General features: G+C 33.4%; 2 protein-coding genes across 3 annotated transcripts; one reads left to right on the top strand and one right to left on the bottom strand.

The window, feature by feature from the left end:
• The first annotated feature begins 5,583 nt into the window (after positions 1-5,583).
• LOC122271994 (major facilitator superfamily domain-containing protein 6-B-like) lies at positions 5,584-11,829 on the top strand. 2 transcript variants are annotated; one of them, XM_087169246.1, is made up of 3 exons: positions 5,584-5,790; positions 8,996-9,079; positions 10,026-11,829. In XM_087169246.1, the coding sequence occupies exons 1-3, from the start codon at positions 5,658-5,660 to the stop codon at positions 10,190-10,192; spliced, it is 384 nt and encodes a 127-aa protein (XP_087025372.1). In that variant the 5' UTR covers positions 5,584-5,657; the 3' UTR covers positions 10,193-11,829. The 2 variants fall into 2 exon arrangements, with proteins under 2 accessions (XP_087025372.1, XP_071037261.2); XM_071181160.2 differs by lacking the exon at positions 5,584-5,790 and having other exon boundaries at positions 8,147-9,079.
• Positions 11,830-11,847: 18 nt separating this feature from the next.
• On the bottom strand, positions 11,848-14,373 carry LOC139424833 (U3 small nucleolar RNA-associated protein 15 homolog). Its single transcript, XM_087169247.1, has 3 exons — positions 14,146-14,373; positions 13,097-13,155; positions 11,848-12,154 (listed from the first exon to the last, which is right to left on the bottom strand). The coding sequence occupies exons 1-3, from the start codon at positions 14,235-14,237 to the stop codon at positions 11,925-11,927; spliced, it is 381 nt and encodes a 126-aa protein (XP_087025373.1). The 5' UTR covers positions 14,238-14,373; the 3' UTR covers positions 11,848-11,924.
• Between the last annotated feature and the right edge of the window lie 942 nt (positions 14,374-15,315).

The following is a 15,315-nucleotide window of genomic DNA, read 5'->3' as shown; positions in this document are numbered from 1 at the left end:
GGGTGCTTAGCGAATTTTTGATAATTTTTCGCAAAACGAAAATCATTTGAATTTGGCTTCATACTTAAATATCTGTGTCACATTTTCCAGAATTATCGATATATATATATATATATATATATATATATATATATATATATATATATATATATATATATATATATATATATATATATATATATATATATATATATATATATATATATATATATATATATATAAACTGCTGTTTGTAGAAAATGCAACACCATGAAGGAATCATCAGAATCAAATGAAATTCGCAGCAAATGTCAATTATAGGATATTATGCAAATTAATAAAGTTTCAGAGCCATCGCGCGTGCGTGGCGCGCGCAGCGCCCTCTGAATTGATGCTGAAAGCGTATAAATAAAGTGCTGTAGCGGGACGTTGAAAATAGTCTATGATTATTTGTTAGTGGCAAACGTTTAGTGAGACCTGAGTATGCCTCCACGACGGAAGAATAAGAAATTCAAGCAACTTACGGAGTTTGAACGAGGGAGGATAATCGGCCTTCGAGAAGGAGGATTTTCCTATCGCGCAATAGCAGCTCGTATGCAGCGGAACAGTTCCACAGTGATGCGAGTTTGGAAGCAGTGGACCGACGAGCACCGAACAACTCGAAAAACAGGCACTGGACGACAGAAGGTGACGTCAGAGCGCGATGATCGACACCTGCTCCGCATGGCGGTGAATGATCGCACAGCTTCCTCCAGGCAGCTGGCAGCACATTGGTCTACTGCTACAGGTGTACAATTGTCGGCTTCGTCAATTCGTCGTCGTCTGCTGCGCCGTGGATTGCGTGCAAGGGTGCCATTATACAGGATTCCCCTCACGGCGGATCATCGACGGCTGCGTCGGCAGTGGGCTCTTGAGCACAGAGACTGGCGAGCTGATTGGCACCAAGTTGTCTTTTCAGATGAATCACGCTTCAATTTGTGGACCCATGATGGCCGTGTTCGTGTTAGACGTTATGCCGGTCAACGCTGCCTTCCTGAGTGTATTATTGAACGACATAGTGGTCGAACACCCGGAGTTATGGTCTGGGGTGCGATTTCGTATCATGGACGATCCAATTTGATACGAATTGAGGGTAATCTCAATAGCAACAGATACGTCCGTGAAGTGCTACAGCCCGAAGTCGTTCCTTTCCTTCAAGGCATCCCTGGAGCTATCTTTCAGCAGGATAATGCACGCCCACATGTTGCGCGGACTGTTAGAGACTTCTGTTCAGCACAACGCATGCAACTTCTTCCTTGGCCTGCTTATTCGCCGGATATGTCGCCTATTGAGCACGTGTGGGATATGGTTGGTCGGCGTCTCACTCGTGATCCGCGTCCTGCAGTTTCCAAAGACGAACTTTGGTTGCGCATACAAGCGATATGGAATTCTCTTCCTCAAGCAGATATTCAACATCTGTTTGACTCCATGCCACGTCGTATAGCAGCACTTATTGCAGCGCGTGGTGGCTTCACCAAATACTGATTTCGGACGCTTAATTTGTTTCTTTTGTTTTGAAAATTTCATCATTTATTTGTATCAGTACAAGTCGTTTTTGCATTAAATTTCATTTGATTCTGATGATTCTTTCATGGTGTTGCATTTTCTACAAACAGCAGTTTATATATATATATATATATATATATATATATGGATGGGTGATCGTGTAAAGCTAAGGGTGGTGGCGCTACTGGTAAAATTGCTCTTTCAAGACTTCCGGGTTACTGCTTCCGATATATTTTTACGCCGCAGATTGAAAAAACGCGCCATCATATTATTGCATCATATCTTTTGCAGTATTTCACATGTACCGAGTTCTTTCTTTCAGCCTTTAAACTTCAGCATTATCATATTAATATTATAATCATTAGAATATTTTCTAATTAGGCTATCTTAAAAAGATATTTTTAAAGATATTTTTGGCGACATTTTATTCAAATGTAGCCGAATAAGGGATAAAATACAAAACATGGCAAACCTTAAGAATTATTCACAATGAGATATTAACTTTCCAAAATTTTTTTTGTCCTTACGACCTCTGAGAATCAATACATTTCTGAAAGCTCTTATGAATGGTACAATTATGTTTAGATTTGAACCCAAATTACAATAACAAAACTGCATGGAATATTAGGCTTGTTCACACATCGCCTCGTAGTCATAACATAAGCCGGATACACCGGAAATTTTCTAAATTTCTTCCGGTTTAAGGACGCTTGTTATTGTTTACATTAGACCACCCATCCATATATGTTTATAGAAGATTTTTAAAAATCTTATGTATCCCGAAATGAGCAAATTCCAAAGCATATATTACGCCTGGCTCACAAACTTCAGCTGAGGTTAAAAATGGTAATCTATGACTCACGTCATAGATTAACATTTAAAAGGTAACTCTTCACACATTTTGTAAAGTTTCCTTTAAACCGGATCGGATAGATCAAGGATTTTTATACTATCATAATATTTATCAAGGAACAGATGTATCCAATTCTTTGTAAGAGTTTTCATAAAAATTTAGTTCCATTGTGGCCGATGATGTAGAAATAAGTACTTTTATATCACAAGCTGATGGATCTGGCTTTGATCGGATTAAGAAATGTGGTGCGATATTGATCGAGTGATCTGTATAATGTTGTAATTTAATGATAAATGAGAAATATTCCGCTGGTGGCGCTGAGGAAAGTTGTGCATCATCAGACGCCTGAATTCTAGTTTTCTACATCTGCTTCCCTTTTGTTTTTTTGTGTTTCGTGCCGTCTATATTATTAATAGAAATATAATTCCAAAGAACCAGGTAAGTCAAATTATTTCACACTTAACCAAATTAGTTCATTATAGAAAGGACATTGGCTGTAATATTTTACATATAGTAATTAGCATTAAACTCTCAAATATAAATAGAGTTGCATTTAGATATAGTATTGGTGATTTGAGCATCAACGGTACTTAGAAATTTCTATTTCTAGCCTCGCTACAAATACTTCCATTTCCAGTTTTTTTTTATTTTTTATTTATTAAGCATTTTTGTGATTTTACTTTTATAAATTCATCCCCGAACACTTTTCAAAGGTTCAACTCACCCAAATTAAGTTCAATTATACACAGTGTTATTTATCTACCGGTACCAATTTATGAAAGTTCTCCCAATTTATGATAATCAAGATTTTTTTTCACTTCCTCGCGATGAAGTGGTACATTGACCACTACTTTGAGACCTTTTTCGTATCTTATTGAATTTACTAGGCTTATGTACATCGAAAACTGATTTGTTGAAAAGTTGATCGTGGGATCAACTTTTGCATCCCTCTGTCGTAGATTGTTGTTGTTGTTAATTTACGTCGCACTAGAGCTGCACAATGGGCTATTGGCGACAGTCTGGGAAACATCCCGGAGAATGATCCGAAGACATGCCATCACAATTTTGATCCTCTCGGAAGCCCGACGACATGCGCGCGAAGTCGAGCACTTTACGGTAGCACAGTTTAACGAGGACCAATACCGCACACCCTCGGTCCCTACGCAGACTGATCCAAGTGGTCACCCACCCGCACACTGACCGTAGCCAGTGATGCTTGACTTCGGTGATCTGCTGGGAACCGTGTCTTAACGATCAGTCCACTGCGGGTCCCTCTGTCGTAGAACTCTGCCGCCTGTGAATGGAACCAGCATGTGACAGAAGTCTGCAGCTCTTCGTCGTTGCGAAAACGCTCAGGACAGGAATTTCTTGAGGTGCAAGAAAACGTGAAAATCGCTGGAAGCAATATAACTAGCTGTATGTAGATGATCAAACAACTCCCAGCCAAATTCCGTCAAAACAGCTACTGTGCGTCGTGCCGTATGTGGACAAGCATTGTCATGGAGCAGCGCAACACTTGCAGTAAGCATTCCACGACCCTTGCTTTGAATGGCATGTCACAATTTCCGAAGTGCTTCACAGTAACGGTAGACGTCTGACACACGCTGGTTCCATTCACAGGCGGCAGAGTTCTACGACAGAGGGATACAAAAGTTGATCCCACGATACGACAAGTGTCTCAATTCTGGTGGTGGCTATGTTGAAAAATGGCTGAAACATTGCTGTACTAGTTGCCAATAAATATGCACCTGAAAGTGTAAGTTCTTTTTTTAAAAAAATTCGGGAAACTTACTTTCTGGATGTGCCTCGTATAAAAATGAAATCTTGAGCTTTAACTTAAAATACCAGCATCAATAACATTTTGATATTAGAATCGTAATTTATGTCTTGAAGCATTATCGTTACTCTAGAAATGTGCAAAAGTTCATATTGTTTCATCTAATACTTTTTAAGTCGTCAATGTTGAGATTTTGAGTAATGACAATGAGAAGCATAATCAGTGAATATTTTCCAAAACAATGGGGAAGGCGCAGTAATTTATTTTTAAATATAAGGGCATAATTAAATAAATAGATACTTCCACAAGTTAAGCATTCAACTTGGTGTCGCTTACGAGTGAATATGCCGAATGGCCAGACAAAATTTGCCGAATTGTGAAAATCTTCACAGATCATAGCAACTCTACTAGCACGTAAAAATCAAATCATTAAATAAAAAAAAATAAAAATAAAAACGTAAAAAGGCATGGTTTTGAATCCTTTCATCGCGAAAAGAAGAACTTTTTCCAAAACTGCAGTCGTCATCAGAATTAAGTGAATAAAAAGTGATGTAATATAACGAATCCGAAAAACTTCTTTGTCAAAACCTAAGATAATTCATGTAAGATCCACTTATGTAAGTGGATCTACTTAAGCTTAACATTTAAGGATATAAGTACTTATAAATTAGATATTAGTGGTTATATCTGTCAAAATATTATGGATAATTTGTTAGCTATAAATGTTTTTTTTTATAGTTGTTTTGTTTTTGGTTATTTTGTATACAGGCATCATGGCAATTAGTTTTGAATGATTGAAAAATCATGTAAGTATGGTTTCCATAATAATTATAGTGTAACTATTTTAACTATTTGCCTTCTATGATTTTTCCTTGAGGTTTGCACTGCCCGGACGGGACTTGCAGTCTTTAAGAGAGGCTATATTACAAAGGTTTCTAGCTTATGCAGAAATTATAGTTTGAGTTATTACATGAATTTTGCCATGTGAACTATATCCTACGAAGTTTAGGTAATTATGTACTGTACTGTTTCCATGTAAACTCGTGAGTAGCTTAATCGCGAGACTGAAATGTTCTTTTTGATTGAGTATATGTCATTTAAATCGTAGGATAGCTTGTAGATGTTATCTTAAGGCCTGGTTTCTTAGGACAGGACGCCGTCAGCTGGAAATCAGCGCTAACCTCTGATTGGCCCATTTGTGAGTTTGATAGTATACGTCATCGAGTTCAAGATGAGCGTTCGATGACGTACGCTGTCAAACTCGCAAATGGACCAATCAGAGGTTAGCGCTGATTTCCAGCTGACGGCGTCCTGTCCTAAGAAACCAGGCCTGAGTATCTGTACTTGAGTAAGTGCACATTATATAGGATGTATCTGTTCTTCATTAGTGTTTTTCATCATCTGTACAAAAGTAATTATATCCAATCACCATTCTTGCTAATTAAAATAGACAGTATCAAATGATATTCAATTTTTTCAGGTTCTAAGTAGCGCTGAAAAAAAATGGAAGAAACGAATAGAGAGAAAATTGTATCAGAAAATAGTGCCGTACACAAAATTCCAACAAAACATTCTTTCCCAAAAATTGACAAAGAAATGATTCGATTCAAAGGTCATTTCTTCTTCTTCTACGGTGGTAAGATAACTTCTCCATCTAAATATATTATTTACTTGAAATAGTATGAGATATAAAAAAAATTCAAATAGTTATTAAGCGATTATTAGAAAAAATTTCATCTGGTAATCTAACCAGATAAACTGATTTTTATATGGTTTTAGACTGGCTTCTGGTAATCTAACCAGACAGCTCGTGTCGATATATCTTTTAATGTACTTTTCAGAAATGCCAAATTTTGAAATTTTTTTATCCGCTCCGCTTAAATATTATTTTGTGCCCCTTAAGAACCCATGGAGATTTAGCCTGGGGGCAAACTTTCACATAGGATGATTATCTGGCTGTAATGGACCCGCTCTTTAAAGTTAAAAGCTGGAAAACAGTCACCAAATGCAGAAACTTCTGGAGAAGGCCAGGGCTAACACAGAGCTGTTGAGGTAATAAAGAAGATCTTTGGATTTTTGACAAGGATTCTGAAAATATAAATGAAGAGCGGTGAAGATTATATAACAATAAGCAAGGGGAACGAAAGATTATAGAACAATAAGCAAACTGTTCCTCTGATTGGGAGTTATTCCATTCCTTTTTCAGGTAGGGAATGAATCGTATTTCCTACAATTATTATTTCTTTTAAATAAAGGAATATTGCCCAGTATTCCCGACTGACGTTTTTTTAAGTAAAGAGCCATTGTCCGGTATTGTTGACATTGTTTAAAAATCATTGCCCAGTAATCGCTTTCCTGGTATTCATCACATCTATAATGCGCGGGTTCAGTTCGAGCGCAAAACCCCGAGATCGACAGGGGCTCGTTTACTAAAAAAAAAAAGTTTCGGGCTCGGATTTCATGATAAAATTTTTATGAAACTTTTTAACTATTTTTAAACAAGCATTTGCCTCAGTGATTGAGTACTCCATAGATGTATACTTTATTTTGCTTCATTTTTGTCAAGGATTCAACAACTAAATATTAATGTCGGTGATTACGGAACACCTTCTGTGTATCAAAACCAGTACATTAATCGAAAAAATAAATACATATGTTATTCATTAATTTATATTACTCTTAGTAAATTCGCTTAGAAAAACGTGCCTTTTTTTAAGCAACTACAGAAGATTTTCCTATTAAATCATAACTATAATGAGCTTAAACAACAGTTTGCAACACAAATAGCTTTATTAAATATTTATCGATTACATTGCAATAGATTTCTTGTAAATGATATTTATATATTACTGCGATCTCATCTTTAGATTTATCGTAGTTTAACTTTATTGCAGTTGCGGGTACTATGACACCTTATCTCCCACTTATAGCAAGAACAAGGCTAAAATTAACTGCAACATCTTTAGCCACAATTTTGACTGCACAGGTTTTTATCACCATTTTATCTAAACCTCTAATAGGATACTTAGCAGATTATTTCAATAGAATGAAGTTGATTTTATCCACATTACTTGTATTACTATCAATACTTTACTTATTACTTTTAATCATCCCTCCCATTGAAAAATACCCAGAGCCATTAAAACTTCGAAATTCTGAAGAATTTTTACAATTTGTAAAAAACTTAAGAAAAATTCAGATAAAAAACCAGACTGAAAATTATTATGTTAGATATAAAGATAAAAATGGTTACGATGTGCTATGTCTTTTATTTTATTACAAGGCAATTGTTTCTGGAGACAATGAAACAAATGTGATCACTTTAGAATCAAAAAATCCTTATCATTGTTTAATTATCGCTTTGCAATTTAAAGAAATAGCAACTGATGAGATAGAAAACGTATCTTGTCATTCATTATTCGACACGATGTATCAAGTATTAAATAAATCTTTAAGTTGTACAACTTTTATCAATTGCTTTTTTCGAAGTGAAATATTAATTGGAACTAAAAATTATAATTTTAGAACTGAGCATACATCTAAAAACCAATATGATGTTTGTCTTTCGATCACCAACGAAGCAGAGCTGTTTTGTTTTTTAAAAAACAATTGCACAAATTACACATTAGGCAGAAAAATTCATGGCTGTTGTAATATGAACATGTCCTTTTTCAGAGAATCGGATCTAAACAAAACTTCAGATATCGAAAGTTCCTTATTCGATGAATTTGACACAGTAACTAACACATCGGATAATGATTCTTATAAATCTTTGTTAGAAAAAATAAATCGAGCATCAAATGAATCTTCCTGTTGTATAATTTTTCTTGTAACAACCAATACACTACAGAATGTTTTACGCCAGCCTTTAATTGAAGAGATAAATCAAATTTCAAACGATACTTCAAACATAAAATATTCCTTATTTAAAGAATTCGAAACATTAGCTAATGCTTTCGACTATGATTCGTATCAATCATTGCTCGAAAAAATGAATCGAGTATCGAATGAATCTTCTTTTAAAATTTTTTGTACGGCAACCAATTCACTAGATAATTTTTCTTGCAAGCCATTACTTCAGGTCATAAATCAAGGATCAAAGGAATCCTTTCGCGGTACAATTTATGATTCTGGGAAGTTAGAAAGTATCAATCAGATTCCAATCACTATTGACTTTGAGACGTACCAGTTCTGGTTTTGTGCATTCTTAATGATTGTTTCTGGCACATGCTTAAGCTCTCTTTATACGCTCTCGGACACTATCTGCTGTGAGAGTGTGCACGCACTAGGGAAAGACTTTGGTAAGCAAAGATTATACTCTGCCATTGGATGGGGCGGCTTGGCGTCAATCGGTGGTTATTTATGTGATGTGACCAATAATTATTTCGCCGTATGGATCCTCATGGTACTCTTACAATGCTTGACTTTATGGAATCTTTTCAAAATGGTTGTGATTAAGCCAGATTTGTCAAAAAACATTTTAAGAGATATTAGACATGTTCTGAAATCACCCGAATTTTTAGTCTTCAGTGGCGGAGTTCTGATGAATGGCATGTGGTTGGGAGCAATATGGTTTTTCCTTATTGTATTTTTGGACTCACTCGGAGCAAGCAAATTCCTTTGTGGTTTTATTACGGTTATACAGTGTTGCGTTGGAGAAATACCTTTCATGTTTTATTCAGAGTGGATTATTAGTAAACTGGGGCATTTCAATCTGATTTCTTTGTCTTTACTTGCATATGGTATTCGATTCATGTGGTACAGTTATCTTCAGGATCCGTGGTTAGTGCTTCCTGTCGAAATTCTGCATGGACTTACTTCTGGAATATTCTATCCTGCAGTTGCCACTTATGGAAAGCTAAGTGCCAGACCTGGAACAGAAGCTACAACACAGTCAATTCTTTTTTCAACTCATGAAGGTTTAGGTAAATACAAAATTTAAATAGTCTTCTTTTTACTTTGACTGTTGCAGTTGATTTCAAGTGTTTTGAAAGAGAAATAATAAATTTTCCGAACACCATTTTTAATTTTGAAAATTAATGATGTCAGTTACCAAGGCTAGAAGGCTTTTAAAATCCTTTTTTTTTTATTTGTTTAATACATTTATAAAAAAAAAATGTGCTTCATGTTTTAAAGTCTGATATGTTAATCTAAATGTTTTAAGGTTTATTGGTGACTAAACCAAAACACCATTGTTTAAATACAAATGTATATCATTTTAAGAATTATAGACAAAGAACTAGAATTTTATACCTAAACTCAGTGGCGCGACAGCCCATAGAGGGCCAAGACCTACTGCGCCCATCTCAGTTTTCTTGACCTTGGGCTCTGGGGTGCAGGAGCAGATGTCCCGGTTAGGTGGTCAGCCGAACGCGAAACCCCCAGTGTTTAGTTCCCGAAAATGCTTGGTACTCATTTATCGACCCGCTGAAAGGATGAATGGCTGAGTCAACCCTGCCCAGCCCGAGGATCGAACCCAGAACATGTGGCATGGGAGCGCGAATATGGACATACAACATTTTAAACTATAAGTATATGACTATATGCTAATAGTTATAACTATTACTAATAAAGTTATAACTAATATAGTTATAACTATTACTAACAGTTATAACTATATATAAACTGTTAGTTGGGATCTTTACAAGAAATAATGAATGAATGATTGACAAAAAAACTCAATAAAATCGGAAAAAAATTCTTATGAGAGAGAAACTTTATTTCAGAGGGGAAAAATGCAATCCAAATAATAATTGAATCGTTAATTTAATTTTTTCAAATCAGTAAGACTAGCAAAATAAGTATATTATTTCCATCATTTTTGTTTTTTTCTTTAACTTTGGTGTTATCATTTTTATGAAATAATTGCAGGTGCAGGAATAGGATGCATCTTGACTGGGATTGGCTTTGATAATATAGGAGGACATTGGACATTTTTTTACCTTAGCCTATGTGCTTTTTGTTCAGCTGCCCTTAATATTTTGATTCATCTTACAATCAAAAGGCGCAGCAAAATTTTGGAAATAACAATTCAATAAATCACTGTGATAGAAGAATTTTTTAAAATCAAATCTCGCAGAGCCATTGTGCCATCAAGGAAGTAGTATCTCACTCTCACAAATTTTCGTAAGAAACTTTTTATGTCCGTTAATGTTAACTTTGCGAGATGAAAAAATAGGATGTCCCCATAAAAACTGCTAGGCAACGTTTTGAAACTGGAATGCAAAAAACGAACACTTAACTGTTTGACAGCTTTAAAGATGGCAAGACTACACTACTCCACTTTGTTACGGGTATCTTAACATTTAATCTCCATTTATATCAACTTTCAACACACAACTGTTTGACAGCTTTAAAGATGGTAAGACTACACTATTCCACTTTGTTACGGGTATCTTAACATTTAATCTCCATTTATATCAACTTTCAACACACAACTGTTTGACAGCTTTAAAGATGGCAAGACTACACTATTCCACTTTGTTACGGGTATCTTAACATTTAATCTCCATTTATATCAACTTTCAACACACAACTGTTTGACAGCTTTAAAGATGGCAAGACTACACTACTCCACTTTGTTACGGGTATCTTAACATTTAATCTCCATTTATATCAACTTTCAACACACAACTGTTTGACAGCTTTAAAGGTGGCAAGACTACACTACTCCACTTTGTTACGGGTATCTTAACATTTAATCTCCATTTATGTCAATGACATATACAATAAATGGTTTTGTTCAAATCTGTGTTTAAGTTCACGAGGGATAATACATCGCACATCTTAAGAAAATGTAGGAACATTAGCTTGTAAAGCTGCTAAATTATAAAGTCTTAATGATTAAAAAAAAATTTTCTATTGCATGAAAGAAAGCAATGGTTTAGAAAATAAGGAGAAAAAAAAAGTCCTATGTGTTTCGAAAACCACATTTTTGTGAAAATTTAATCAAGACCATGATTGTTGAATTTAAATTAATAAATTATGCAACAGTTCTAAGAAATTTTTTGATAGACATAAATAACCTAACTATTTTGTCACTTCTTGAAGGGAGACCAAGTCTTTAAGCTGATGTCTAACTCTAAACTAAGGGAAGCATGATTACAGCTATATAGTATTTTAACATTCGATAATTGAGGCTATAACATGGTGCGTAGCACAGTAATAAAAACATAAATAACCTAACGATTTTGTCACTTCTTGAAGGGAGACCAAGTCTTTAAGCTGATGTCTAACTCTAAACTAAGGGAAGCATGAATACAGCTATACAGTACTTTAACATTAGATAATTGAGGCTATAACAGAGTGTGTAGCCATATTTTTCAATAAAAAAATAAACACTATAATAAAAATAAGTACTTTTTTAAGCACTTATAAAATATTTTTAATCACTTTCCAAAAAAAAAAATCATAATTAGGATCTGTGCAGTAATAAAAATTACTTTTTTCTATTGTTTAGAGTTCTTAATTCATAAACATAAAATCAATAAAATTCAAAAGCCTTGTATAATCATGATAAAATAACTAGTTTCTGATAAATATTGCAGAGAAAATTGTGAAGATCGTGCGTTTTTTGTAATTCAGAGCGACAATCGACGCGGCAAAGGAAAATCTCTTTTTAAAAGATAGAAAATAAAGCACTTTTTAAGCACTTGAAGGCTTTGCACCCTGCAAAAGAGTTAAAAAAAAAAAAGAGTACTAAAAATAATTTATTGTAATTTTTTTTTTCATACAAAATATACAGAATAGGATGAGTCTCTACATTAGATGTTATGAATCGCAAGAACTTGAGATGGGCGTAATAGAAAGGTTTGATATATCTCTCGGTAGCATCACGTCCTTGATGGTGTCTGTCTTAGACGTGCAAGCAAGAATGGCTTCAATTACACCTCCGGCTTCCATCAATTCATTTAAGTAATCACATTCATTGTTCATTGCGTCCAACATGTACTGGAATTGTAAATTGACTTCTGGGTCACACATCTTTGGACCATAGATGTCTACAATAAAATAAATTGAACGCATTGTAAATAACACTTCTATTAAATGATACAGTGGGACCATGATTATCTGATACTCGATCGAAGCATACTGACGCATATTTGACCTCTATTACAATTGATTTTGCCCAATTACTGTTGTGACAATTAATTTCAAATATGGGTGCCAGAAAATTGCAATTTAATTTATTAATGTTTTTTCTTTCATGATAGTAAATTGTTATTTCTGACAAAAAAATTTTTTCTTAATGCGCTTTATTAATTTAATATTGAATGAACTACTAAACTAAGAAGCTGAAACAATTCTGAATAATTCTAATGCTAATATTGTTGACCGTGTGACTTAAATTTTGTATAATAAATAAATAGTAGAATTCAGACTTTTATAGCTTTTCATTTTTCTGAATACTGTATTATGGCTTCTTGAGCTTTTTCACCAAAAAATTATATATTAACAATTTTAATGAGGTAGAATAAAATCTTACTCAAAATTTTCAGTAATAGGTGGCAATTCATTGCAGTAGTACAACACAAAACAGAAATTTTCATTAGATGAACTTTCATAATTTTGAATAAAATTCAAATTTCTTTATGTTATGAATATAGAAAGAAAAAAAAAATCTAGACACAGTATCATAATTAAGGATTCTTATTCAAATTAAGAGGATAGGAGCATGCATTAAGAACTTTTGTCTTTGAAATAGATATTTTTGCAACTGTAGACATTATTTCTTTGCAGGATGTCAAAATTTAGAACATTATAAAAAAGAAAGTCACAAATAATAATAATAATAAAAAAAGCTGAGAACATACAATGAGTATTTTTTACAAATGTTAAAAAGTTTTATGAAGTAAGAAGTTCTTTTAATGATCAATATGAATCCAAAAAATACATAATGCTACTATTATTTTTTTAATCCATAAAAAAGAAATAATAATTACCCATTAGCATCATTGATACATCAATAAGAAATGTCTGGAATCTTACGTCTCTGAAATACCTAAAAAGGAAAAACATATATATAAGTAAAATGAATTATTCATAAGAATCATAACTAAATACAGGGTTGCCACAGAAAAAAACAAAATAGTTGCTTTTAGTAGCCTAAAGCATGAACATAGTTGCTGATAACTATGAAAATAACTTCCTAAATAAGAACAAAAATTCATCAAAGACATGACTAAAATTTTATTAAACGACTTAATTGAATGAATAAATTTAGTCAAGTTGGTGGCAAATATGATAATTTTTATATAAACGTTAGTGTTCTAACACTAAGTTTTTAGATTAAAAAAAAATTTTTTTTGAATTATTTGCAGAAAAATAAGTACTTTTAATAACTAGAATTCATTTTAAAAAAAATCTTTTTCATTAAAAAAACATACCTTTTTCTAAAAATTTTCCCCCTTTATTAAAAATTGCTTTTTTTTAAAATCATGCAGAATTTTGGAGTAATAACCATTGAAAAGCCGATCGAGAAACAAAATAGACTTACAATGGAATCTGTGCAAATTAAAAAGTAATGACTCAAATTTACCATTCAAATTTTTTTATTTTTTAAGGGAAAAAAAATTTTCAGCGTGGGCAGAAGCTTCTGCAGGTCGCAGGTTTTCAACTCAATTTATGCTAAAAAAAACACTGCTAGAAGAACAGAAAAGTCTCCCAATAGTCTCCTTTTCCTGAAAATAGTTGCTTTTTTTTTTAACCTTTTCAGGCAAAAAAAGTTGCCATAGTCGCCTCATGCCGAAAATAGTTGCATTTTAGTCGCCTGCGGTAACCCTGTACTGATGATAATTAGTTTCCCATCACATGTTATCACAGTTAAGTGAAAGAAGCATTTTTAAAACCAAGTAATATCTAAGTATATCAGGATATCTAAGAAATTTCTGCAATCTGAATTTGTGATCCCTTAGGAACACAAATTCAAGCTTCAGTTTGGTAAGAAGTCAATTATTTTTCTTAAAGACAGGTAAAAATAAACATTTCTTACTTGTTAACAAACTTCATCAATTGTTGAAGAGATTCACCCTCTCTTTCAGCCATTGCTGCTTTGAGAGATCCTCGTATTAACAATTCTTTCATAACACCAACTGTTACTTCTGGGTTTTGTTTCTGTATCCGATCCTAAAAAATGAAAAATGCCTTTTAACAACCTGAAATTTCAAAATTGAAAACAACTTTTAACAAGCTATATTTTTCACTATTAACTAGGAATAGCACAATTTCAACAACGCAAATTGTAACCCTTTCGCGACGAGTTTTTTTTTTTTTTTTTTTACAATAGAACAACTTTGGTAACATAAACTATGAGTAGGGCAGCATTATGTACGGTAGTGCCATCTATGTTCTGTGAAAGAAAATACCTTCAAAAATATTGGCAGGACTGGCGGGAAAGTCTTCCATTAGACAGTGAAGCGTTTCTGTCCCCTAAGATTTTCATGAAATTTGCTTGGGACGTATGTGTCCCGTTAGGTGCAAAAGGGTTAAAAAGAAATACAGGAAGTTATTAAAGACCAATTATTGTAGAAAAGTTTTCATTACAGCAAAGCAACCAGTTTAAAGTTCTGGAAAATTCCAGGACTAAACATTTAGAGGGTTAATGGCAAAATAGCCAGAATTGGCTATATTGCACCAAATATATGCAAGCAAAGTAAGGTAACTGGTATTGGTGTTTAGATAATAAAGGCAATACTATATACATTAACAGTTTTCGAGAACAATTATTTATTTTAAGTTGGTGGCAATTCTCATTAATTGCGAATCAAAGTAAGGTTTAAAATAAAATAATGCTTGAAATTTTTTGTTGTTGACTCTTAAAAATTTCTTTTTAACTTGTCATACTAAAATATATTTTTATTATCGTATTATAATGCCTTTTCACAAATATCATTCAAAATTAAATTTTTGTAAAATTGTACTTCATAAAAAAGAGGAAATAACTAATGGATCTTGTAAACCAATAAAACCAAGAACAAAATACAATAAAAATGCATGGTTCGCGGCATAAGGTCATTTTTTTTTAACAAAATACACACATACTAGACTATTTTTAAGAAGGGAAAATGAAGAGTTAATATAGCAATGCAGGTCTCGTAGTGGGTCAAATAAAAAATTAGGACACATTTTGGAATAGTATACATATACCAACAAAACTAATTTA

The sequence above is a fragment of the Parasteatoda tepidariorum genome, chromosome 8 (assembly GCF_982258835.1).
Source record: "Parasteatoda tepidariorum strain Cologne lab strain chromosome 8, Ptep-v5.0, whole genome shotgun sequence".
In the NCBI taxonomy this organism is placed as follows: domain Eukaryota; kingdom Metazoa; phylum Arthropoda; class Arachnida; order Araneae; family Theridiidae; genus Parasteatoda; species Parasteatoda tepidariorum.
This window is presented reverse-complemented; position numbering and strand designations above follow the sequence as displayed.